The 27039-nt window shown below is 45.5% G+C and overlaps 1 protein-coding gene across 4 annotated transcripts; it reads left to right on the top strand.

The window, feature by feature from the left end:
* The first annotated feature begins 604 nt into the window (after window positions 1-604).
* Window positions 605-25780, top strand: ASB11 (ankyrin repeat and SOCS box containing 11). Of its 4 annotated transcripts, XM_058713465.1 has the most exons (8): window positions 605-946; window positions 9512-9591; window positions 13144-13251; window positions 16362-16512; window positions 20777-20911; window positions 22024-22215; window positions 25199-25343; window positions 25654-25780. In XM_058713465.1, exons 1-7 carry the CDS (start codon window positions 766-768, stop codon window positions 25321-25323), a joined length of 972 nt encoding a protein of 323 aa, XP_058569448.1. In that variant the 5' UTR covers window positions 605-765; the 3' UTR covers window positions 25324-25343; window positions 25654-25780. The 4 variants fall into 4 exon arrangements, with proteins under 4 accessions (XP_058569448.1, XP_058569447.1, XP_058569449.1 ...); XM_058713464.1 differs by having other exon boundaries at window positions 606-946; window positions 25199-25780; XM_058713466.1 differs by lacking the exon at window positions 605-946 and adding an exon at window positions 1717-1944 and having other exon boundaries at window positions 25199-25780.
* Window positions 25781-27039: the final 1259 nt, after the last annotated feature.

Genomic DNA, 27039 nt, shown 5'->3' with positions numbered 1-27039 from the left:
TGTCCTTTGGCGGAGGGTATCGATTCGTAGAATCTTTGGGTAGTTCACCCAGAACCTAGGGTATCTTCTTTCTCCATTTCCCTGTAACTCTCCCATGATCAAGGAGAGCCCGCGTATTCCGGTACGAGGTACTACCTTTACCGACACTTGAAACGGGAAATGAATGATGAGCTTTGCCGGCAGACCTTGTCACAGATGCGCCTATTCTGGCAAGTGGTCTAATGCTTTCAATCCGACACATCCACTTGGACAGGCATCCGAGATGAGCCTTTTATTAAGTACCGCCTTAGAGTAAATGGCCTTTTTTTAACCGGTCATATTTTAGATCAGGCCATTATCTCCCATAAACCTGAGAATGAGGAGAAAATGAAATGCTCGGGGGCCGGTACTTTCCACTTCAAATGATCAAATGACTCGCTTCGTCACCATGGGATCTGACAAGTTTGTTTTATCTTTCCGATACTGCCTTCCAACATACTGCAGCACAAATTGGGATTGAGGGATCAAAAAGATGTGGACAGGAATCCCGTTGGTTAAATAGCACTGAGGAATGTAGGTCTAAAAGGAAGTTTCTTTAGTTCATTTCACATGGCTATGGAAGTCAGCACATGCAGCCTCCGAATCACAGTTAGCTTAGAAGGTACACACGAGTTCTCAGTAACAGAGCACCAAGAGCTAGAAAGTTGAAAATAGATGTCATATGATACCAATTATAACTCAGTGTAATTTTGCAGCACCAAGAACCTGTAGAGAGTGCAAGCCAAAATGGAAGATGGTCCTGTTTCCTATGGCTTTAAAAACATTTTTGTTACAATGTTTGCCACTTTTTTTTTCTTCAAACTTTTAATCAAAGTGTTTTTGGCTCTCCTAACTCATTTCTATATCGTCAAAGGAAATAGAAAAGAAGCGGCTAGGATAGCAGAAGAGATCTATGGTGGAATTTCAGGTAAAATCACACGCGTGTGTTCTCAACACTTAAAAAAAAAAAAAACCTCCTAGATGATTCGTACGAATGATATTTCTGGAGGGTGGATTTTATTTGTGGTTTGGCTTTGTGTGGGTACTTTTAGAAACTACAGCACCGGTTTGTGAAGGAGTTTCAGCTTTATTTTTGCAAGTTCGTAGTACTATTATTATTAGTGGTTATTATTTAAGAAGGAACTAGGGTAGTGGCTTTTTAAGAGTATTTGGAGAAATCTCGTTTCCACTAACCTGAAAAATTACCGATAGGGGATTTTCTTTAATATTTTTCAACAAAGTTTAACAATGCATTCTAACAAGACCGGGTCCCCTCCGGAAATAGAACGACCAATATATCTGATTTCAAGCAGCAGCTGTGGCATGCTATGTATATTTTTGTGTTGTCGTTTGCAGTGCGAATCGATTAGCCACTTGTCACTGGCAGGAAAAATCCTTCACGACGCGGCTTTTACTCGTGTGAAATGCCAACATTTGGGTGAAACGTTTTAAACTGTCCTGCTTTGTAGGATTTCGTCTCCGTTTCTCTCCAGAAATGATTCACCTTAATTGTCGTGAGATGCCACAAAAGTAAATGAATCAGATACACTTGTTGCTGCTGGGCTTGTCACTTGAGAGAGGAGTATTTGTTCGTAAACAGAGTTCAGATTTTCCCTCTGTTATTTTTAGTGTTCATAGGGGTTTCCAGGATGACATCATTCTTTATCTAGCGTCCATTTCAATTTGCACCCAGGATTCTCTTTCAAAATAGACTTAGGCTGTGTGATTCCAATATGCCAGACAACTTTGAAGGCGCTAGATAACAGCAGTATCCAAAGAAATAAGACCTCCAGAGATAAAGCATCAGAATGCTTCAATTAACTGGGGGAAATGAGGAGAGTCGTGAAGTTTCAGGAAGTGTCAGAAGGCCCGGAATGTGGAAAGAGGTTTCTTTTGGGGATTACATTTGTCACACATTTCAGGGAGGTACGTTGCTTAGACTGGTTAACAAAAAAAAAAAAAAAAAAAAAAAAAAAAGCTTCTGTTTAGTTTCAAGTTAAGTGTGATCTGAAAATCGTATTTTCTAATTTGATATGTAAATATGAACAGGGCTTTGTGAGAGTTTCAGTAACACAATTTTGGTATTCTCAGAGATACATCATCCTCATGGTTTAAATGAGGTCAAATCCAACAAAGTCGTTATTGCAAGAGCGTGTTGAGAATGTTTTCTCCTGTTGCTCACGTGCACTGTTTCTGTCTTTGTCGTCCTTAATTAAGTACGCTCTTAAAAAGGTTTTATAATAGTCAAAACCCATGTAAGCATGGTTTGGATGTGGGTCTAGAACTGTAATACAAATCTCTTAAATAGAGCTCACTCATTCCTTAGCTCAAATGCCTTTATTTGTTCAAGCTCCTAGGATAATACTCATTTAATTTGCAAGTAATGTCATGTTATAAAGTCAAAAACGTATCTTTTGAATATCATTAACAAGGCAGGGACTGGGAGAGAATAGTACATGTTAATTTTTCAGTTTAATTTCCTTCCTATGTATACATATCTACGTGTGTGGATGGCTGTATGTGTATACAAATACACATCCCCCCCCATACGTGTATATGATAGGATATCCAGAGGTGGTAAATAAGGCTTTCTATGATAATGCAGGCCGTAACATGCCAGAAACTGGGTTTTTTTTCTTCTGACACTGTTAGCAGTCAGATGCTATATTCTTCAAGCTAGATGTATTAAAAAGAAAGAACAAAATCTTGTGCAACCAGAAATTATCTTTGCTGCTCACTGGTCAGACAGATGTCTGTTGGGAAAATATGTGACATTTAATCAGTAAGTTAGCTAATTGACTTAGAAAAGTCTCAGCCCAAGGTTAAATTTCTTGAACAGAGCTGTCAGAAACAAGGGGAGAGCAGTAAAAAAACTCACCCAGGGCAGGGTTTATTTAGCCTGTCATAGGTCCTGGCACGCTTTCTTTTGGAAGCTAAACCTAGCATCATATCCCTCATTAAATATCATTTTGGGGGCTATAAAATCTGGATTTTTTTTTTCTGGATTTCACATTCTGGAATACATTGGTCAATATGTCTTTGTGGCTTAAACTATTAAATTTGTAGATAACTTACCAGACCTGAGTTAAACCAGGTTGGCTGTTTTATCTTTCAGGCTTCTTTGTGTGATTTGTCAATAATGTGTGCGTGTATATATATATGTGTGTGTGTGTGTGTGTGTGTGTGTATGTATATATACATATACACGTGTGTGTGTATATATGTGTATACATATATATATATCTACACACACACACACACTCGTATTTAAGTTGAAAACATTGTCATTAGCCCTTGGCACGACGTCTAGAGCACCGGATGGATCGCTGGAGCCCACCTTCAGCCCTCAGATCGCTCTGCAGGTACTTATTCCTGACAGATGCGGTATATGATTTTTCTGCCTTTGCCAATCTGGCCAGAATTGAAGCTGTATTTAGTACAGGGCTTGGTCATCAAACTTGATAAAAATAGAGTATAGATACAGGTTGATAATCTGTTTTCACAACCCTCGGGCCAGACGTGGTCCAGGATTCAGGAGTTTGGGGGCTACTAGGAAGATTACACAGTGTTTATAGTGTATATTACACGGCACTCCCAGCAGGGCCTCGAGCCGCCTCCCCAAATCAAACATTTTGACATTTCTATTTCTGTATTATATTGGATATTTTGAAATACAAATTAAAAAGAAAAAAATCTCTTAACCTGAGTGAGTCCTTACCATGCTTTGCTGCCAAAGGAGTTTGCAGCAAACTTGGGAAAAAGCTTGGTTTTCAAAATTTGGGTGATTTTACATTTGCAGATACGAGATTGGGAACTGTTGTATTCTTTTTTTTTTTTTTTAATGTTTATGTTAAGCCAAATCTGAAAGATCCATGTCAGTCTAAATGTTAAGGCTTAAAATGAGTTGTCCTTGTTCTAAATTCAGAAGCCTCACTTTGATTTGATGGCCCTGCCTCTGTCTGACTCATCCCCCTGACTCCTTTTTCCTACCCTTCCCCTACCAGCAGGTTTTTCCTGCTTTTGGTCCCTTCTTGCCAAACCATCTACCTAGCCTTCTACTCTTGTTCAGTCTTGCTGGTTGTCCTCTCAAGCCTTGGCCCAGCTGTCGTCTTCATGGCGACACAGCACAGGTGCCGGCCGGCTTTCCCAAATTTGGACAACCAGCCCTCAGCAGGGGGGTGTGCCCACACCAACTGTTACCTTTAGCTCAGCTCTCCTGCTCCTGATGGGCTCAGAGGAACCTTCTAACACCCTGCAAATAGGTGTTCATTGACCATGGTGCATCTCCTGACTGGAATCGAGTGTTCTAGAAAGTGTGCACTTTAACTCAATCGTATTCTAATATTTTAGGTATCTCAGGAAATTTATTATAATGTGACTTTTTCCAATTACCTTTGTTTTACTTAAATCATTAATTCTGCTAGGCTCCTGTGTATATTTTGGTTCAAAATTGAGGTTCCTCTTGAATGTGTTTTCTCTGATAAGTGCTACAGGAGAAGATACTGCTTCGTATGATTTTGGAACTTGAATAAAGAGACTAAAGATTGTTCCACGTGCACTAGAGATTATAACCGGTTAGGGCGTTCTTTAAAAGTAATAAACCAGTAAGCTCAAATACTTGTCAGAATCAGGAAGGGGGAAATTGCAAAAAAAAAAATTTAATAATAATAATAGTAATAAAACAGGTTTTTATCTTGAATACTTGGCAGTCAGACAACTGTATCCCCTCAGAACCGATTTTGTTACTGAAATGTGTGGTTTTAGGAGCTGTCATATTCTGAGAAAAAGTCCACCGGGGGGGGGGGATGAAAACGCACTTGAACATTTTCCATACACTTCATCAGGAACAAGTAAACATATTTGTCCAGTAAACTATCTTCCTAATGTGCTTGCAGCCCCGTGACACAGGCAGTCTGCCCAAGAACTAAAAATAGACTGCCTTAGGAGAGAAGGCTTGAGTCCTACTTAGGCGCTCACTTATTTGGAGAGCTTAGTTGATATTTCCTGAAAGGAATGGAAAAACTCCCTAGCTGCCAAGTAACTTCAATCCTTAATTTCTCACAATTAGCTCCAATTTGCGAAACAAGAACGGTAAGAGCGAGACACTGCGTGTTGGGAATAAGAGGAAAGCAGGAGAACCCACCATGGCTGAGTTGCTGGAAAGGGTTTTGTGTGAAAACTCTAGGCCCTTTGACGCAAGTGCTGGAAAACAATGGGACCGGGAAGGTGGCTTCCTGGAGAGCGGGTTTGTTTCCAGTGGGGAAACAGGATTTCTACATCGAAGGGGATACGAATGGATTCATTTCATGCTATGTATGGGGAGATGGCGGATAGAGCGAAGGATCCCCGGCCAAGAAACCTACCCTGAGGTTAGGTGGGATCTCAACCCAGCAGTTCTTAACACCAGAGCAGGGTGCGTTCTAGGTCACAAAACCTTGGAATTCGGTACTATTTCTGCCAATACTGGAAGTGAGGTCTTGTTACGTGGGGCAAATGGGTTGCCGTGCGTTTTGGGGTGTTCCGGTTCACGACGCGAGGCTCTTCCCTTCCCTCCTCTCTCGAGGGCCAAGGGCAGGGGCTCCGGGAGAAATACGAGTTTAGATAAGGGGCCTCTGAAAGCAGGGGAGCTTGGTACCTCCCTGTCAAGTTGGAAGTCAGCCGGGGCAACTTCCGGACCTCTCCGCTGGGCCTGTCCAGCGGGAAGAGGGCAGTGGCGTGGTGAGAAGGAAGCCCAGCCCTGCTCTCTTCCTGCTTTCTGGGTGGACAAGAATATGGCCCCGTAGGCTTGCCATGACATGGGGTGGGAGCTCGGGGTGTCCGAGGGCGCTGCGTTGACAGGGGACAGGAGGCGAGGGGGCCGAATGCCAGTGAACAGGAAGGGGGCCTGGAAGTGAGCCCCGGTAGGAAGGGCAAGCCCGGAGACCAGGAGTGACACCTGCAGTTGAGGCAGCCAGTGAGCGAGACCGGCCTCGTCTTCCACTTCCCTGGGGAGACGTCCTCCCTCTCTCTTCTCCCCACCCCCAAACCACAAGGGGAGCTGACACCCAGAAGAAGGAGGTGGGAACACCTATGGGGACACGCTGCTCTTCTGTCTGCAGCTGCTGGCGTGGCAGAGAGGGCCATCCCCTGCCCCCGGAGCAGGTAGAGGAGAGGAGATTATCTTTCCAAAGTGGACTGACCAGTACACTGGTCGTTTTCAAATCTCTCGATTGAAGAACTTTGTAAATACAGACAAGGGCACAAATTCTAAGCGGACATCTGGATGAATTTTCACAAAGTGAGCGCGATCAGGTACCAGCTCCCCGGAGCAAGACACTGCATATTATCAGCATGGTCCCCACTGGTTCCTCTTCCCGTCAGCCCCCACCCCTCCTTGGGGTCCTTTTGACCCCAGGTGAGTTTGGCCCCCTTTTGTATGTTACGGAAAGGGATCACACAGCACGTGCCCTCCTGTGTCTGGCTTCCTTCACTCGACATTAGGTTTCGAGATCTATCCAGGTTGTATGTGCGGAGTGGGTCTTACGGGACTGGTGAGGAACAGAAATTACTAGAAAGAGGACGAAGATGGAGTTAGGGTTCCTGCTTCTCAGAAGGAAAGGGGACCCCCACAGGCCACTCGGAAGTAAGTTTTAAAAATAATAAAGCCACTTTGTGTTAGTATTCTAATTTCACGATAGCTAGTTACTGTAAATCTTGTTCTGATTTTTGAATCAAATACTTACTGTACTTTCGGGTGACTCGGGTTCACTGGCTGTTGTTGGAACAAGGGCATAACAGAGCCACGGCTGTAGGTTTGCTCCTTACACGGGTCAAGGTTCTAGGGACGTCCGTGGATGAAGACTGACCTCCTAACCCTAGGGCCCAGGTCCACTTCCAAGAGCGATTAGGCAAGACTGTAGCATGTCTGATACACGGTTCATATTGAACGAGGTGAAGATGTATTAGAAGAAAACCAAGGCTGACTAATCGAGGATTATATGCATTCATTATGTCATGATTCCCAGCTTATGCAAATTATAAATGTCCAAAGAGATTTTCAAATTCGTCAGCTTTTAACTGACTCAGGAACAAGTGGAGGCACAAACGGTATTTTTTCATGTTAAAATTTGTATCCATTTTTCTTATCAAAGCATTGCACTTTCATATCAGGAGTACGAAAACACCAGTGATTATATGTATGTGTGTGTGTATACTTAATTATATATAAATTAGTTCCAACTTACATATGTGTGTGTACACACACACACACACACTTTTAAATCTTGGAACCCACTTTGAAGTGACAGAAAAGGCCCAAGAGTGGTACCAAAAATTCCCACTTCTCTTTGCCCAGAGACCCCATTCATATTTACCCAACTTTCCTAATAATGTCCTTGAGAGCAAATATTGCCTTTAGACGTTGTGTCTCATTAGCCTTCTTCAGTCTGGAACGGTTCCTCTGTCCCTCCTCGAACAAGTTACAGGCCAGGTATTTTAGAGAACGGCCCCCAGTTTGAGTTGGCTCACAGTGTCCTCAAGATTAGATTTGGGTTATGCATCTTGAGCAGGAAGATCACAGATGCTGCGGTGTATTTCTCCCATCGCATTCCTTCCGATAGTACATGATGTCGCCCGTTGCATTCCATGGCATGGCACACTGGGCCGATTTGTTCCGTCACTTCTGACGTTAACTTTGATCCGCTGGGTAAGGTGGTGTCTACAGTTTGGTGCTACTGTAAAATCGCCTGTATTTCTTTTATAACTAGTAGTTATTTTGTGAGGAGATCACTGGAGCCAGATTGTACCGTTTCTTCCACATTTCCAAGTTGGTGTCGTACTATGAGGACGAGCTTCCTCCTTGCTATTTGTATATTAATCTCTATCAGTCAGTACTTATAGATTCCTATTTTCTTTGATAGGGTATAATCTCCTACCATCACTTTGTATTTGGATGCTGAAGGCATCCCATATTTGACCAGTGGAAGCCCCTTCGAGCCAGCTCCTGTGTCTTTTTGACATGTCCCATCATTCACTGTCTTTCTGGCACAAGGTGTTCGAGGCCACCTTTATCTTATGTTTTTCCTGGCCCGGCCCTGGAATCAGCCATTTCTCCAAGACCTTGTTACAATGGTGCAAATATAAATCCACACGTTGAAAATCACATTTTCATACCAACTGCTCCAACTTCAGTCCAACCCCGTAGAGTCCATTCTAGGCTTCCCCCTTTTCATAACGCAGAGGTTACGAGACGGTAAGAAGTGAGTTTCAGCCTAAGAAGAGGGCCTACTGAAATGTCGACAGCCCTGGTTCCCATCTGCTGGAAAAGTCACTCCGTCCTTGCGGCCTCGAGCTATTTCGCATTCACGTAGTCCTAGCGTTGATGGGGTTGTTTCCACCCGGGTTGCAGGAAGAGGAACACCTGGATTCTTGGCACCATCAGGATCACCTAGAACAGGTTGATGAGATGGGCCTTTTGTGTGAAATCCGAACTGTACGACATGCTTCTCGGTGTATGAAGAGCACGATCATATTTGAAATTTTACAAACTGGGACAGACCTTCTGAAACAAGCAATTTGCTCTTTGGCGTGTTTTAAGAGGGTTACTTCGCAAATGCCCACTGGAGCTGGTCAGTCTTGTTTACCGACCAGCAATTACAGGAAAAGAAATATTTGTGAGGCTGTTCTGAAGCTGCCCCTTAGGGCACTGTGTACTTTTTACTCACAGATTGCTTGAGTACCTGACATTATGGATGTGCTTTATTGGCCTACTTAGAGACCTAAACCCTTGCTAAGTACTAAATTACTGTACTCCCATTTCACAGATCACGAAATTGACGTTGAAATAATTTTAGGAACTTGCCCTTCTTGGCAGAACGTGGTCGAGGTGGGACTTTGAACCCAGGCCCTGTGGCCCCGCTGGCTCTGGGCTTAGCCATCACGCTTAACCGCCCACCGAAAAGTGTGGAAGATTGCGTCATCTGAAAAGCCATATTCTGCGTCATGGGAATAGATATGCCTCATCACCTAAGTGAAAGAGAGACATTTAATTACCTAGGGAATTGAGAGCAAACCCATTTCCCCTGATTCTCAGGCCTCCTTCATGGGGTACAAGCTGTTGCATTTTCGGGGTAGAGGTGAGGGTAAGAGGCAGGGTAAAGATGAAAGCAGAGAGGCCTGTCCACCAGCTTTGCCCCTCACTTTGCCTTGTTTGGAGCTATCAGACTCCAGCTCCGAGAATATGTATTCAAACTCAGCCTATTGCTTATTAAAACCGCCCCCCCCCCCCGAAAGAGTGAGAGAGATGTTACGTGCTCCCTCTCCACACACACCACTAAATGGATGGACCATATACTCAGTGGCTTGTCACCCTGAAAGTGGCTGCTGAAAGAGCCTGGTGCGTGGTCCAAGCTTCCCTCCTCTTCTCCAAACCTCCTCTTACGGTGGGTGGGCAGCACGACTGAGCTGCCCGGAAGAAGACTCCAGACCTTGACTCTGAGCTTGATTTGTGTTGCAGATTGCTGGGCTGATCGATCCCCACTTCATGAAGCTGCGGCCCAGGGGCGCTTACTGGCCCTTAAAACTTTAATTGCACAAGTAAGTGAACCAGAGACTTGAACCTGTGTGCCTTTGCGATCATCAGCGTCATGCTTTACGAGCTTTGACTGAAGCAGAGTCTTGCTTGCCCCATCTGGCTCCCCGCACAGCCAGGCTCGGTGTATGTATTCTCTGCAGCTCAACCGTTTGTTCCTCCTGCCTCTCCTTTCTTGGGAATCTGGCTCATCTCTTCCGCCCAGCGCCCTCCTTCCCCCTCCGGGCCTGCCTTTACCCCATAGGCAGTTTCCCTGTGAGGGTGACGGTACGTGCCTTCAAATCTTTGTTGCACTAACTCACCCTGTGCTCTCCCAGTGTTCCTTGGTAACAACGGCCCCGAAGTTGCATTAGTCAGCTATTACCGCATAACAAATGACCTCAAAACACAGTGGCTGAAAACAACGAGTATGGATTGTCACGGTTTCTATGGGCCGAGGGGCAGCCTGGCAGGTGGTTCTGGCTCTGAGTCTCTTGCAGGCAGTGGAGTATCGGCTGGGGTCGCGGTCACCTCACAGCTCGAGCGGGGAGGATCCGCTTCCAAGCTCACGCATCTGCTTGTTGGCCAGCTTCAACCCCTTGTCACAAAGGCCTCTCCACAGGGCCGAGTCACGAAATGGCAGCTGGCTTCCCCCGGAGAGAGCGGGAGACAGTGCCTTAGAAGCAAGTCTTAGTATAACCTAATCTCCAAAATGGCATCCCATCACTTCTGCCATATTCTATTCATTAGATGTGAGGCGATAGATCCAGCCCGCACGCCAGGGGAGGGGATTACAGAGTGAGCCAGTACAAGGAATCGGGGATCGCTGGGGGCCACCTTAGAGTCCGCCTCCCCTGATACGGTATTTCAAGAGCAAATTTACAATGGGTTGACATGGGTAGATGTTACTCTTTGGGAAGATTTATTAAAGTCTTACTTATTAAGACTATTTTATTTATGACTGTACCCCTAGCACCTTGAACAACGAGTAACGGCTTAGTCAATATTTGTAAAATGAATGAACAAAAGTGTACATGCTCCATTGACATTGTTTTAGAATCTACGTGTGTATAGAGGAGGTGATTTATTGTATCTTTTTTCTACATCCTAGCTACCACCGAACCTGGCTTCCTTACCATTTTCACATGCGCACACACGTGCACACGGGTGTGCTTTTTTTTTTTTTTTGCTTTCTTTTTTATGAGTTGTGTCACTTCTTAAGGAAGTAGAGGCAAAAGGAAAACAGTACTGCCAGTAGTAATCAAATGGCTTTTGTGCTTGATTTTTATCACTTGCTTATTTATTTCTAAGCACTTTAGAATTTGATTATTTTTTACACGTAATATATTCACATCGTTCAAAGATTAAAGTGATACTAAAAGGTACATAGTGAAAAGTCTGGCATCCGCCTCCTCCCTCTTAGTCTCCCACTTCAACACTTTTAGTAGTATTTCTTAATAAACGTTTAATTTTGGAGTAATTTTAAAGAAGAGTCGTGGGGTGCCCAGTGGCTCAGTCGGTCAAGCTTCCGACTTCAGCCCAGGTCGTGATCTCACGGTTCGTGGGTTCGAGCCCCGCATCGGGCTCTGTGCTGCCAGCTCGGAGCCTGGAGCCTGCTTCGGATTCTTTGTCTCCCGCTCTCTCTCTGCCCCATCCCCTGCTTGTGCTCTCTCTCAAAAATAAATAAACATTTTTTTAAAAAAATAAAGAAGAGTTGCAAAGAGCGTACAGACAGCTCCCAGATGCCTATGCTTCACCCAACTTCCCCTAGTGCTAATATTACATAACCATGGTACTTTAGTAAAACATAAGAAATTAACATTGTTACAATACCATTAACTAAACTGCAGACTATTGAGATCACACCAGTTTTCCCACAGAGTCCTTTTTCTCTTCCAGGCCCCAATCCAGGATCCCACATTGTATTTAGTACTTATTATTTTTTTTTTATGTTTGTTTATTTTTTATTTATTTATTTATTTATTTATTTTTTTTTAACATTTTTTATTTATTTTTGGGACAGAGAGAGACAGAGCATGAACGGGGGAGGGGCAGAGAGAGAGGGAGACACAGAATCGGAAACAGGCTCCAGGCTCCGAGCCATCGGCCCAGAGCCTGATGCGGGGCTCGAACTCACGGACCGCGAGATCGTGACCTGGCTGAAGTCGGACGCTTAACCGACTGCGCCACCCAGGCGCCCCAATGTTTGTTTATTTTTGAGAGAGAGCGAGAGAGAGAACGCACGCGGTGCAGGGACAGAGAGGAGAGAATCCCAAGCATGCTCTGTGCCGTCAGCGCAGAGCCCGAAGCAGGGCTCAAACTCACAAACTGTGAGATCCTGACCTGGGCTGAAATCAAGAGTCGGCTGCTCAACCGACTGAGCCACCCAGGTGTCCCCCACCCCCGACTTTATTTTTAAGTATACTTCATAAGCATGTTGATTTCTGTAAACCAGTGTGCTTAAATGTGTCAGGAGTGCTCTTCAGAGAGAAGTTGAGCTTTTTCTCAGTGCATGCACACTTCTTTACCCTTACACACTAGTAAAAAAATGTATTATTTTATTTTATTTTTTACTTTATTTCACATACAGTGTGGTGGAGTAGAGCAGGAAACCAGGAATGAGAAGCTCCTATCGTGCTGGCTGTCATCGACGGCTGGGGGAGCCTTAAGTCTTAGTAATAGTTTGAACTTTCTGCCTCTCCGTTTTCTCGTGCACAATGAAGGTGATTCACTCTAGACGGTCTTTCAGGCCCGTCCAACATCACATGGGTACGAATCCAGGAATTGACTTTGCACCAGATGGAAGTTTTGTTTTTTGTTTTTCCTAGTACACTGCTGCCACCTTGTGGGCCAGCCTGTTTTTCTTTTCTTAAAGGGAAATAATACACAGGGAAATTTTCCTAATTGTATTAAATACCCAAATTGAAATATACAGCACAGCTCTAGAGTAATGACATCGTATTCAGGGCATGAGAATGGATGGGACCAACGAGGTACAGAGAGGCCCTAAGAGGAAGGGACAGGGCAATAGTGGCAAGTCCCAGCTGCTGGCCACAGCAGGGATGCCACCAGCCCCAGGGACGTGGGGCGGGAAGCCGTGGGAACTTAGGTTGGCGTTTGGGGTTCAGGGTCATGCACTAGGTTTCGGAAGTTTTCAGTGGGTCGGTTAGGAGGCAGGAAATCAGAAACAGAACTCAGTTCAGAAAAGCTGAGAGGGACCTCCTGCTTTCACAGAAAGTGGTAGTCATGGGTCGGGGGGATGGTCAGGGCCAAGTTGTGAAAATCAGGGCACGAACTCAGAGTCGGCCAGCAGCAGGGCTGATCATGCCCATCTGTCACATGGACTCCAAGACAAGGCATAAGAGGAGGGGGGCGTGTTGGGACTGGGTAAGGAGAAGCCGCTGGCCCCGGACCCTGGTACTGCAGAGGCCTCTCCATGCCCTGGAGTTGCGGTCAAGAGCAGTGCTGCTACTGCGGCATACGAATGCCGGAGCGCTGTGTGCTGGACTCCGGACTCTGAAGTCCGGGAGTCGCCGGCATTGCTAATGCAGCCTCGACCCCTTCTCTCCAAATTCTAGGGTGTCAACGTGAACCTCGTGACAATTAACCGGGTCTCTTCGCTCCACGAGGCGTGCCTCGGAGGTCACGTGGCCTGCGCTAAAGCCTTATTGGAAAAGGGCGCGCACGTGAGTACCGCCCCTCCCCCCGCCGCCCCCTCCCGCAGCCCTGTCTGCCCAGGTGCACCTGCTAGGGTCTAAACAGACGCTACCCTCCAGACTGTGCACCCACTGGCGGTGTAGACAGGTCTGGCCCTGTCCGCGTGCACATTCCTGAGACACGGTTGGTCACTCCCCTCTTCAGCCTCTGTGCCCGTGGGCGAGCATTCTAATGAGGTAATTCACAGGAATCCTTGAAAATTGCCCTGCTGAGTTTCAAAAGATCAACTCAAACTAGAGTTCTCTGAAACCGATCTCGGGAAATGGACTGTGAAACATGAGAAAGAGTACAATTTAAAAGAGCGACAACAAAAACGCTCTTAATTCAACACGGTAAACCAACGACTATTTTTATTGAGCAAAATCATCAAATTAAATAAGCTTTTAATAAGTAATACATTGAAAAAACCCGACAGAATTAACTTTATCTGATTTTAAAATTCTATCCTTATGTGTCTTTTTTTTATGTTTATTTTAGTTTTAAATTATCGTTTTTAACTCTGGTATAGTTAACATACAGTGTTTTATTAGTTTCAGGTGTACAATATAGTGACTCACCAATGCCATACACCCCCCAGGATCCTTATTTCAAGCATGAGTGGCTGAGGTGCTGTGTGTAATAGATATCACAACAGAACCGTGAACTTACAACTTTTGAAAATCTCAGTGACATTCATTTAGTTGCCAGATACCATTTTGTTGCTAATTTCCACTTTTTAACTCAGTCCTCGTGTTGTTTCACGAGCGGCAATGTTTTTAGGTGCTTAACTGAAGCTGTTCTTTGCATTTTATATGGAAGTTGGGTCTATGTCGAACTGAATATAAAAGCCTTTCTTGGGCAAAGTGATTTTCCCGATGCCACAGTGGTCGTGTGTTTTTATGCGGTGGTGCTTCCTGAAGTTACTGCGTAGTCAACTCACATGTAGTGAAGGGGTGAGGCTGGGTGAGGGCCGTTTCCTTCCTTTGGCGGGAGACAGCAAACCACATCGGGTTGTGGAGGAGTGTGTGCTGGTACAACTCTGGGAGTTTTTGTGGGAGGCAAAAAAAAAAAAAAAATAGAGTCAGACGCAGTCCCTTGTGTTTGGCCATCTTTTGAGGAAACAGTCTATGAAGATTGTGTTATTTAACATTTAAATCAGAAGGAGACAAGGAATAAAAGAGAGTTGGTCAATCAGTAGGGAATTCCTCAAACTTGGCAGGCCCGTGGGTGCCTCAGACTCCATGCATCTGAAACTTGTGCTTCTGACGTCCTTCCCCGGGGGACCAGCTCCCCTTGCAGCCCGGTCTCAGAGGCCAGGTGAAACACATTCCTGCGTTCCCCCGTTCCAGACCTGGGATCATCCTACTTCTCCCATCTCCCTGACTAATTAATCACCACATCCTGCTAATTTTGCTTCCTCAGTATTTCTCAAGTCTGTACTCTCTTTTGTCTTGCTCCTGTGGTGCTCGAAAGCATTTATTATTCTTTAAAACATTTTTAATGTTTATTTGAGAGAGAGACAGAGGGAACAAGCAGGGGAGGGGCAGAGAGAGAGAGACACAGAATCCGAAGCAGGCCCCAGGCTCTGAGCTGTCAGCACAGAGCCCGGCACCGGGCACGAACTCCCAGATGGAGAGATCTTGACCTGGGCTGAAGTCAGACGCTTAACTGACTGAGCCACCCAAGTGCCCCAAGCATTTATTATTGTATCAAAATGATCTCTTTCTGTGTTTGTCTTCCCTGATAGAATTCACCCTGTTCAGGAGACGCAAGTTGCCTTACTCGCCTTTGTTTCTGAAACACTGGCACCTAATAGGTGCTCAATAAATGTTTGCTGCCCTGACCTGAGAAACTGAGGAAATCAAATTAGAAGACTTCGGGACTGAGGATGAGGATGATTCTCAGTAACAACAAATCGAACCAGTTCCACCAAATATTTTTTCAGTACAAATGTAAATAGGTTAGAAAATCCCTAGGCTGTATGAATTTGCACACTACCTCCCCTGTCCTTGTCTGTCGCCGCCACCTTAGCCTCTCCTCCTTCACTTTCCAATATAATGGGGGCTACCCTGGGACTGTGGAGAGGGAGCTTTTCTGTTGGTTTCTGAGACCAGAAAATTTGGGATCCTGATTCTCACACGCCCGCATCCTCAGTTGTTGAGGCAAGAGCCTCACCACCGGAAGGCTTTGGTCCCCTGATGTCCTGGCCAATCTATTGCTAATACCCAAAGATGCCCTCCAGCTGTGTTGCTTCTCAGGTGCCTCCCGCATCCCTAGAAGGCACCCAGGGTGGTCGGAGACCCCATGTTGATGGCTCTTTTCTTTGTGCCTTTGGCTTGATCGTGATCTCTTTAGGAGTCACTGCTGGCACACGCAATCGGTACGGACTAGAGCAGACCAGTAAGAGAACTTGTGGCAAGACAGACAGAACTGCGGGGAAATTGCTGAGGAGATTTTTTGCAAGCGCAGATTTGGGGACCTGGCTTCTCAGTACTTTCGGGGCCCACCACATTGGTTCATGATTGGGATGGGGAGTCAGCTCCGTAGGAACGGCCAATGAAAATAACTGTCGTTGCAAATGTGTACTAAATGCTCACCGGGCACCAGGCAGTGTTCTTAGTGTTTAACATGTGGTGACTCACTTGATGCACCCAATAACTTCATGAGGCAGAGTCTTTAATGATCCTCATTTTACAGGTAAGGAAACTGAGGCACAGAAAGTTAATAACCCGACCGAGGCTTCTGAACAAATAGAAGAGAGAACGCTGGGATTTGAACCCGAGCTAATGGTACCAGCGGCCATGCTCCTAACCACCAAACGGGCCCCCCTCCTCCATAGTTAGGAGGCTCGTAAGAAGCTCCGGAATACCCATGCATACATTTGAAAAGCTCTGTCCCATTTTGTCCCACTTGGGATATTATTTGTAGGTGAGAGTTGACAGATTGCTGGCATCTAAAAAACATGGTACCGTAGTGATGTAGAGTTCCCTCGCTCATCCACCAGCATGGGAACTTTCTCCAGGCAGATGCATAGGAATAAACACTTGGCAACGGTGAGAGAAAAATCGCAAATCCTCTGGGCCTCTTCGCTCATCGTTAGGTCAACGGAGTGACGGTCCACGGAGCCACGCCCCTCTTCAACGCGTGCCGGGGCGGCAGTGCTGCGTGCGTCCACGTGCTGCTGGAGTTTGGAGCCAAGGCCCAGCTGGAGGCGCACTTGGCTTCACCCATCCACGAGGCAGTGAAGAGAGGTGAGTCGGCCGCCACAATGCACACCAACTGGTGGGCTCGCTCCGATCTGCGCGAATCAGTGGTATAGTGTTCACCACGCCCTTTCTGTCTGTGATGTCGCATTTCCTAGGGAGTCGGTCTCTCGACAGGCCTCTCTGGAAACTCTTTGCTGGTGTTTTGGTGGCTCCGACTGCAGGGGTGACTTCCACGAGTCGGACGTTGCGTATGTCTTGTCTTTACTAGGAAAGAGCGGCTCATTTCCCAAAGCCCATAAAACATCAGCCACTAAAATAAATTATGAAAGTGTCTGAAAGCCAAGGCTGATGGTATCCCTAATGGAAGATTCAACATAACTGCCCACAACCAGCAGTATACTCTAGACGAGCTGCTGACTTCAAGGTCATTAGGTATTGAAAAAAGGTTGCAACTTTAAAAAGCATCGCATTAGAAACCTTCAGGTTGATTCTAGCTTCCCGTGTTCTCAGTTACTTTTGAAATGAGGGAAAAGAGTAAAATCGAGGTCTTTAAAAATTTTTTTTTTAATGTTTATTTTATTTTTGAGACAGAGAGAGACACAGCATGAGCAGGGAAGGGGCAGAGAGAGAGGGAGACACAGAATGTAAAGCAGGCTCCAGGCTCTGAGCTGTCAGCACAGAGCCCGACGCGGGGCTCAAACTCACAAACTGTGAGATCATGACCTGAGCCGAAGTCGGACGCTTAACCGACTGAGCCACCCAGGCGCCCCAAAATCGAGGTCTTTAAAAACTTGATGCATTGGCTAGACAGAACAAGAAGATACCTTTGAAAGGTCAAGGCCATTTGTCACACTGACAGAGCAGCATTTCTGTCACCCACTGGTGGAGTTATTCTCTTCTATTGAGATCAGAAATACAGTGGGGGAAGTTAGAATGCTGTAGAACAGTGATCTTTGCGGGTCTAATTCGGGATGAAAGTCTTCATTTCAAAAGGCAATAGTAAAAGATTTGCCCCAAGTTATTAAATATGTCACTTGGTAATTTTTTTTTTTTTTTTTTGCAGCGGACTACTTTTTTTCTCTGCTTTTATTTTTGTTCCATTTCTTTAACAATTGAAGTCTAATTAGCGTACAGTGTTATATTAGTTTCAGGCGTACAATATAATGAGTTAACAATTCTGTGCATTACTCAGTGTTACTCCTGATTGCCTTCACCTCTTTCACCCACCCCCCCCCCCCCCGGTAATCATCAGTGTGTTCTCTGTATTTGAGTCTGGTTTTCTTTTTGTCTTTTTGCCCCCTTTGTTTATGGATTACTTGAAATGCAACAAAAGACCTAAATCTCAGTGTATCCATGGTTTCGATGTCTTATACATATTTAATAAGCATCTATTGATTAATAACCGAGGTTGGTCATTTCCCAAACTTTAAGTAGATCCTTTAAGTTGAAGGAAAATGGTCTCCTTTGGAAATGATTGATCTAAAAGTTTAAAAAATTGTTTTACTATTGATTTGAAGTGAAAATTAATCTGATATTTGCATTTCCATCCAAACATTTAAAAATGGATACATATTGGGAATGGTTTGAATTATTTAATTCGTGGATGGTTTTATGTTGGGGTGTTTGGTATCTATGGACCTACAGAATACATACGTACTTATAAATACATGAATTCATGAGTCTCTACATATTTTTTTTTTCCTGTATCTAAAAGCATGTTAGGAACCAACATCCACAGAATGGAAGAGAAAATAGCAAATTCATTATTTTAGATACTGTTATATTAGTGTCCATCATTTATATATTAATTTTTTGAAACTTCTGTGAGTACTTAAATTTAACTCAGACCAGGCTCAGTTTCTTCCGCAAAGAAAAAGAAAAACAAAAGTAAAAGGACAGGAATTATTTTTTATTTTAAGTTTATTTATTTTGAGAGAGCAAGTGAGTCGGGGAGGGGCAGAGAGAGAGAGAGAGAGAGAGAGAGTGAGAGAGAGAGAGTGAGAGAGAGAGAGTGAGAGAGAATCCCAGGCAGGTTTCACGCTGTCAGCATGGAGCCCGATGTGGGGTTTGAACCCATGAACTGTGAGATCATTACCTGAGCTGAAACCAAGGCACCCTTGGACAGGAATTATTTTAAAATGTTTATTAGAGAATTTTTACATCCATATTCATCAGGGATATTGGCCTGTAGTTCTCTTTTTTTGCTGGGTCTCTGTCTGGTTTAGGAATCAAAGTAATGCTGGCTTCATAGAATGAGTCTGGAAGTTTTCCTTCCCTTTCTATTTCTTGGAATAGCTTGAGAAGGATAGGTATTATCTCTGCTTTAAACGTCTGGTAGAACTCCCCTGGGAAGCCATCTGGTCCTGGACTCTTATTTGTTGGGAGATTTTTGATAACCGATTCATTTTCTTCGCTGGTTATGGGTTTGTTCAAGCTTTCTATTTCTTCCTGTTTGAGTTTTGGAACTGTGTGGGTGCTTAGGAATTTGTCCATTTCTTCCAGGTTGTCCAGTTTGTTGGCATATAATTTTTCATAATATTCCCCAGTAATTGCTTGTATTTCTGAGGGATTGATTGTAATAATTCCATTTCATTCATGATTTTACCTATTTGGGTCATCTCCCTTTTCTTTGTAAGGAGCCTGGCTAGAGGTTTATCAATTTTGTTTATTTTTTCAAAAAACCAACTCTTGGTTTCGTTGATCTGTTCTACAGTTTTTTAGATTCTATATTGTTTATTTCTGCTCTAATCTTTATTATTTCTCTTCTGCTGGGTTTGAGGTGTCTTTGCTGTTCTGCTTCTATTTCCTTTATGTGTGCTGTTAGATTTTGTATTTGGGATTTTTCTTGTTTCTTGAGATAGGCTTGGATTGCAATGTATTTTCCTCTCAGGACTGCCTTCGCTGCATCCCAAAGCGTTTGGATTGTTGTATTTCCATTTTCATTTGTTTCCATATATTTTAAAATTTCTTCTCTACTTGCCTGGTTTGACCCATTCATTCTTTAGTAGGGTGTTCTTTAACCTCCACGCTTTTGGAGGTTTGCAGACTTTTTCCTGTGGTTGATTTCAGGTTTCATAACGCTGTGGTCTGAAAGCGTGTATGGTATGATCTCAATTCTTTTATACTTATGAAGGGCTGTTTTGTGACCCAGTATGTGATCTATCTTGGAGAATGTTCCATGTGCACTCAAGAAGAAAGTATATTCTGTCGCTTTGGGATGCAGAGTTCTAAATATATCTGTCAAGTCCATCTGGTCCACTCGAGTCTATTCGTTGGGCAGCCTCTCCGAGGAGAATGCTTGTTTATGTAGTTGTTGTTAAGCCCTGAATTTGAAAGTGCAGTTACACGTATATTCTATAGTTGGGGCTTTACATATTCTCATAGGTGTCTTCCAGGTTAACCAGAATAAGGAGGTGCAGCCATACACGGGCCTTGGATTTGAGCACTGGCTTTTGTGGGCCGTTTACCCCTGTGCATCTTGCAGCCTCTGTTTGGAAACTGGTGGCTTCACCGTGAAGAATGATTCCAGCTGTGCTCCTGGGAGCCCGTAGTTTAGATGGAGGCACCGTAAGGGCTGCAAAGAGGAGTTGAACTGGGGACGTATGGGCATTCTTTTCTCTTTAATGGTCTTTATTTTGGACTTTTCTAAGATTTCCAAAAAGATATTTTTTTTCTGCCTAAAAAAAAAAATATCTGGTTTCTTTCTTTTTCTTTTTACACTTATTTATTTTTGAGAGAGAGAGGGAGCACGAGGGAGGGGCAGAGAGAGAGAGAGGGAGCGAGAGAGAGGATGTCAAATAGACTCTGAGCTGACAGCGCAGAGCCCGACGTGGGGCTCAATCTCACGAATCGTGAGATCATGACCTGAGCTGAAATCAAGAGACGCTTAACCCACTGAGCCACCCAGGTACCCACCTGGCTAGGTTCGTTCTTTCTTTCTTTCTTTCTTTCTTTCTTTCTTTCTTTCTTTCTTTCTTTCTTTCTTTCCTTCTTTCTTTTTTAATGATTATTCATTTTTGAGAGAGAGAGCGAGCGAGCACGTGCAAGTAGGGGAGGGGCAGAGAGAGGAGACACAGAATCCAAAGAAAGCTCCAGGTTCTGAGCTGTCAGCACAGAGCCCGACGCGGGGCTCGAACCCACAAACCATGAGGTCATGACCTGAACCGAAGTCGGACGCTCAACGGACTGAGCCACCTAGGCGCCCCTGGGCTAGCTTTTTTCTAAAGCCCATTCCAGGTAGGCACTTCTGTAGTTCTGTAAATAGTCAATATTTCCCTTACTTGAGTAAGGTTGTCTTTTGTGCCACCAGGTCATAGAGAGTGCATGGAGATTCTTCTGGCAAATAACGTTAACATTGACCAAGAAGTGCCCCAGCTTGGAACTCCCCTGTATGTGGCCTGCACCTACCAGAGGGTAGACTGTGTGAAGAAACTTCTAGAATTAGGTAACTTCCAGAAATCTTTTTATGAAAAGAACCTGTTAACCTTGCTGGTTTTCCATGGCTTTAAAGACTAAGTTCTTGTCAGGCTGGACAAAATTCTGACAGTATTTGCTGTTTGAATGTTTAAAACAGAACTTTTCCAGAGAAATGAGTGTCCACTTCCTTTGGTATTGGCTCCATTCACCTGGTATGGTTCTCTTTGGTGGTTTCAAGAGAGAGCAAGGGTCTCTTTCCCATGAGTCCTAGTGGGAAAAAAGAATTTTATTGCGTTGGCTCTTTTTGAGTCACCTGCCCATCTCTGAACCAATCATGGTGGCCAAAGGAAATACAGTACACTGACTGGCTTAGATTTCAGTCTACCTTGTAGTTGTCGGGCTTCCCTGGAAACACGTGAGCCGGGAATCCCAGGGGATGGTTCCTCAGAGGGAGACCTAGGTGTGGTTATCAGGAGGATGCCGGATAGCAAAAATAACAGACATTTGCCATAGACTCCCTTAGATCAATCCTGCTGAGGTACTTAGTAACTTCCTTCATTCTAAAAGGTATATACAGACACTGGGAGTCCGGGGTGGGGGGGGAAGTAAAATGTCTTGAAACTATTACTTGATTAAAGATTCCCCAAACTTCACCGCTGACATTAGAGGCTGTACTAAGAACTTTTAAATAAGAATTTTTATCTCCAAGATTTTTTTTTTTTTTGTCTTTTTCATCCCCTATCATTTACTACTCCCTGTCGTAGTTCAGAAATCTTTTTTTGGAGCCCGGAATAACATAAGTACCAAATAATCTTAACTTTATCCTTTGCCAAAAAACAAAACAATTCTGCGTAAAAGGCGCTGCAGGTATTTCATTTTGTCTGTCACACGGTTCGTACGGAAAAGCAAGGAACGTATTTTAAGTGCCTAAAAATGTCTCTTTTCACTCTTCTCACCCAGATCCTTTGAAGCAGTTTCAGTAGCCACTGCTGAGGCTCTAGGCTTGGGTCAGACATTTTCGAAGATTGGCCCAGCATGTCATGACATTCAAGATGCTTCCCTCCACAGCTGCTGTATTTTAGGCCCGTCGTATTCCCACATCAACGTTCAGCGTTGACTCGTGTCATTTGCTTTCTCAAGGAGCCAGTGTGGACCGCGGCCAGAGTCTGGACACCCCACTCCATGCCGCTGCGAGGCAGTCCAGCGTGGAAGTCGTCCACCTGCTAGCGGACTATGGGGCTCCCCTGAAGTGCAGAAATGCCGAGGGGAAAAGTGCGTTGGATCTGGCGGCTCCAAAAAGCGGTGTGGAGCAGGCCCTCCTGCTCCGGGAAGGTAACGAAGGGCTGGGTGTGTCCAGTTCTGTCCCTGAAGCACATCCGCTGTCTCCCCTCCCTGTCTTATCTTCAGACTTCCTTACCTCTTTTCTCTTTTTCCTTGGGAGTGGCACGTGGGAGGCAGCAGGCGTCGCTGGCGTCCCCGAGATGGGATTCGGTAGGCGTATGTGTTCACTTGTAACGGAAGGGCATTTATGCAACCGGGAGGTTGCTGTGTATTTTCCGTGATGAGAAAATACTCCGGGAACTCTGTTTTCACCACGAAAAGGTGAACTGCCACATCTGGCTTGGAATAAGTGCCCAGCGGAGTGGACCAAGACCCTGCTTTGTCATATTTGGAGAAATATTTGTCAGCAGAAGCTAGCAATACTTGAGTTAGAGGCTGTAGGCTGGATACGGAGTGTGTATTTCAGACACTGGACTGGGTGGCCAAGTCGATTGCCTGCCCTCGAGATCAGGGAGCAGGCGGATCTGTGCCCCCCATTGCCTCACCCCCCTTTCCACCGTGGGCCAGTGGAGCTACAGATGCCCGAGGAGACCAGGCGGGTCTCTAAGAGGCTCTGCATTCCAAATTCAGAAGTCAGTCATGCTAAGTCTATACAGAAAGAGAACATTATCCAAGCCTGTACTGATCGTTTGTATGCTTGGGAGACTATTTAAGGTGATGGTAATAAGGGGCACCTGGGTGGCTCGGTCAGTTAAGCATCTGACTGTTGGTTCCGGCTCAGGTCATGATCTCACGGTTTGTGGGATGGAGCCCCACGTCGGGCTCTATGCCGACAGTGCAGAGCCTGCTTGGGATTCTCTCTTTCCCTCCCTCTCTGCCCCTCCCCTGCTCGTTCTCTCTCTCTGTCTCTCTCTCTCAGAATAAAAAAACTTAAAAACAGTGATAGTCATTATTCAGTTTTACACGTGTTAGGCGCTGAGCTAAAAAATTTGAAACCTGGATTAATCTCCCTGAATTCTGAAAACTTTAAAGCCGCGAGCACTTTGCAGTAGCTGGTGCTGTCCCGGCTGAAGATAGGACAAGAGAGCATAAAGATACTGGCTTGCAGAGGGTCATATGACTGCTAAGGAGAAGTGGGACCCCAGCCAAGCAGTCTGACTCCAGAACATGCGCTCAGTGTTATGATGGCCCCGCGCTGAACCTTCTGAAACACTTTCTGGCCGAGAAGGGTTTTATTTTACTCACCAGTTCCACTTCATGAAACCACCCTCGTGTCTTCTATACCTTCCAAGTAGAACGCTCGGTTCAGTCATTTCAGGAATGCTTTCTAGGTCAGTGCTTCTTTTTAAAAAAATTTTTTAAATGTTTCCTTTTGAGAGAGAGCGAGAACACAAGCAGGGGATGGGCAGAGAGAGAGGGAGACACAGAATCCAAAGCAGGCTCCAGGCTCCAAGCCATCAGCACAGAGCCCAATGCGGGGCTCGAACCCACGGACTGCATGACCATGACCTGAGCCAAAGTCGGACGCTTAACCGACTGAGCCACCCAGACGTCCCTCGGTCAGTGCTTCTTAAGTTCTACCATGAGTATGAATCACCTGGTGATCTAATTAGAATGCAGATTCGGGTTCAGGAGGTCTGGGATGGGGCCTAGACTCTATACACCCACTGGGTTCCCAGGTAGTGCTGCTGAACTGAGGCCACACTTTGAGTACCACTGGTCTAGATTATTCCCAATAGTCTGTGTCATTAATGGTTGCTCTTTTATTTGAATCTCCACTTGAAGAACTCTCATCTTCCTTACCGGCTTCCAGTTTGGAAATGCCAGGTCCTTTCCAACTGTTAGCCGAGAATATGGTTTATGGCAATTGCCACATTTCCTCTTTTCTTCTGTCAAAGATGTTTCCAGGTCCAGGATTTAGATTCATTCTAAGCAGGTGCTTCTGTCTTCTGTCGTCACAAGTACAGCTGCTTGGTCTGGAAGGATGGACACCAGCTGTGTCACAGTTCACTCTGGTATCTGACCTTCTCTAGGCACGCTGGACGATTTGTCTGCGTTACTGTTTTGCAGAGGAGCTTCAGTTGGGTGACAGGTGGAGATGCTTTCCACTCGCGCTTCCCAAGATTTTAACGAAGGGCACTTATGTGCTCTGTCACATAGATCCTCCTTAGAAACCTCAATTCAGGTGTTATCTTAGGCTATTTGCATATGCAGGGCCCCATTTCTCATGGGTGGCAAGATCCTGTTACAGTAGGATTGTCTTGAGAAGGACAACTTTATGCAGTCCGGTAATCACACAGGTCTACTTGAAGGGATCTTTCCTGATACAGTGAGGCTAGGGAGCACTGGGACATTACAAATGCCTCTGTATAACTAGCGTTCCAGCCAAAGCCTCATTCGTCCTATTCAGCCATATCTGGGGCTCTCGTTACTTTCCTTCAGCCACGCAAAGCCATGGGCGTGATGACTCCGTGAGCCCCTTTGAGACTGAGGTTTGGGATATCATGGGGGTTAAGTGAGTTGGGTCCTTTCTCTAGATCCTTCATGGAGCTGGGAGCCTTGTGTGAATGGAGGGCCCTTCCGAAAATGACTTGGGACCCAGCCAGCACCGCTTCACGGGCAGCCAGAGCCAGGAGGTCCGGGAGGCCTCTGTGACCTTACAGGCCTTTATGCCCTCCTGGCAGCTGTCCCTCGCTTGGTTCTCCTCGGCCAGTATTATCCCGTTTGTTGGCGCGTGCGATACGTGGATGAGGCGCGTTCCCTTGAGGCCTCACGCTTCATTCCCGACTTGCCTCTGCTTAGCCTCATTCTCCACTGTCGCTAACACGCTCACCTTTAGAGGGCTCACCCGAACATGTCGCCGCCCAGAGGGGCACACTGGGGTCCCTGTGTGTATTTAGTGTCTGCTACATCGCTCTACGATCCGTGCATGGAGCCAGCTTGTGGAGCATTTCGGCCTCTTCCGGTCCCCTGGTCTCCCCTTCTCCCCCAGCCCCACCACCATGAACTTCACACATTGTAACTTCTTCCCCAGGCCCGCCTGCTCTCTCCCAGCTCTGTCGCCTGTGTGTCCGGAAGTGCTTGGGCCGAGCGTGTCGTCAAACCATCCGTGAGCTGCATCTGCCGGGGCTGCTGGAAAGATTCCTGCTATACCGGTAGTCCCAGCTGGCCTTGGGAAGGTACTTGGAAACGAGCAGGCTACTGCCTGCTGCACCCAGGGTACTTAGTGTAGACACCCGGTGGCTAGGCTCTGAGTACCTTCCAATGAGCAGAGTCAGCTAGTGTTGGTCCCCGAAGAACCAGAACACCCGAGGAGTAGAAACTCCCGGTGAATGCTCTCGTTCCCCAAGGGGCAACCGGAAGCCTTTTGGTTTTTAGCTTTTGTTGTTAAGACACTTTAGAAATCCGTGCAGCGGAGTGAAAATAATCTGTGTTTGAAGATTCGTGGTCTTTAATTATCTAAGGGTCAATATTCTGCATATCTTGCAGACACATGTAAATCTTGGGTGAATAAGAGTCTGATGAGTGTATCTCATGATGTGTTCCTGATGTAGTCCCTCCCTCCTTTGCCCTTTCTTTCTCTGCTTCCATGAATAAACTTCTGCTGTAATTTTGATTTCCTTGCCATTTATATATATACGTGCACGCGCGTGTGTGTGCGTGCACTGAACGCATTCGAAACATCAAAGTTAACAGAGACTTGCAGTTACTGAGGTCTTGGTTGATAAGAGAAATGTTGCTCGTCACTTCTGACATTAAAGGCTGTTCGTTGAAGCACACGGTTCTAGGACAGGGCAACACTGGCTGCTCCCCTATTACCTGAACCCGCAGGCACTGTTTGATGCATGTTGCAACCCAAGCATCCATCAGCTTATTTTCAAAGTCAAGAGCCTCAGGGTTGTTTGAAATAATTACATGTTAATGCCAGTCGCCAAGACACGCTCCGTGCCGGGTCACTATTATTTCTGTGAGCCTGGGTCCAAAGTAAGCACGGCGTTTTTAATAGGCGAAACAGCCTTCTCCTCCCCCTCCCTTTTCTTCTTTTCCACTCCCCCCTCCTGCTCTTCCCACTTCTCACCTTTCTTTTCCTCCTCCCCCTCCCTTTTGTGAATTTAGAACTTCGATAAGTTCTGACGTGGATAAACTTTTAATTGTTGTACGTACTACTGTCATGGTTCGCTGACTATAGTCAAATTAGCTTCTAAGAAGAAAATTTTCTCTCAGCTGATCCTAAGGTTGGTTCCAAACGTGTTTTTTTTTTTTTTTCCCTCCAGATCTTCTAGCCCTTTGATTCTCCACTGGGGATAATTTTGCCCTACCTTCACCCCCCCACTCGGGGACATTTGTCGGTAGAGACACCTTTAGTTGCCACACCTGAGGGAGGGGTGCTACTGACATCTAGTGGGTGGAGGTCAGAGGTGCGGCGAATCATCTTAGGTACACTGGGCAGCTCCCCACAGCAAAGAATTACCAGGCCCCAAATGTCAGTAGTGCTGAGACTGTGAAACACTGCTCTAAATCTGGGCTATTCAGTACATAAGCCACTAGACACATTCGGCTGTTGAGCAGCTGAAATGGTGGCTGGGCTGAACGCAGATGTGATGGAGTATAAAAAATACACCAATGTTTTGAAGATGCAGTACAAAATACGTGACATATTTTATTAATAATTTGATGTTGATTACACATTGAAACGATAATATTTTTTTTAAATTTACTGTTTAGAGGGAGAGAGTGTGAGCAGATGAGGGGCAGAGACAGGGAGACACAGAATCCGAAGCAGGCTCCAGGCTCCGAGCTGCCAGCACAGAGCCCGACGCGGGGCTCGAACCCCCGAACTGTGAGATCATGACCTGAGCTGAAGTCAGACGCTTA

The sequence above is a fragment of the Neofelis nebulosa genome, chromosome X (genome assembly GCF_028018385.1).
Source record: "Neofelis nebulosa isolate mNeoNeb1 chromosome X, mNeoNeb1.pri, whole genome shotgun sequence".
In the NCBI taxonomy this organism is placed as follows: Eukaryota; Metazoa; Chordata; class Mammalia; order Carnivora; family Felidae; genus Neofelis; species Neofelis nebulosa.
Note: the sequence above shows the minus strand (reverse complement) of the source record. Positions and strands in the feature narration are given on the sequence as shown.

What these genes read in the sequence shown, in the direction of transcription:
- ASB11 (XM_058713465.1), top strand. Translation starts at nt 766, where the DNA reads ATGGAAGATGGTCCTGTTTCCTATGGCTTTAAAAACATTTTTGTTACA. An exon ending in TTAAAACTTTAATTGCACAA is followed by an intron (nt 9,592 to 13,143) that starts GTAAGTGAACCA and finishes TCCAAATTCTAG; the next exon opens with GGTGTCAACGTGAACCTCGT. An exon ending in CCACGAGGCAGTGAAGAGAG is followed by an intron (nt 16,513 to 20,776) that starts GTGAGTCGGCCG and finishes TTGTGCCACCAG; the next exon opens with GTCATAGAGAGTGCATGGAG.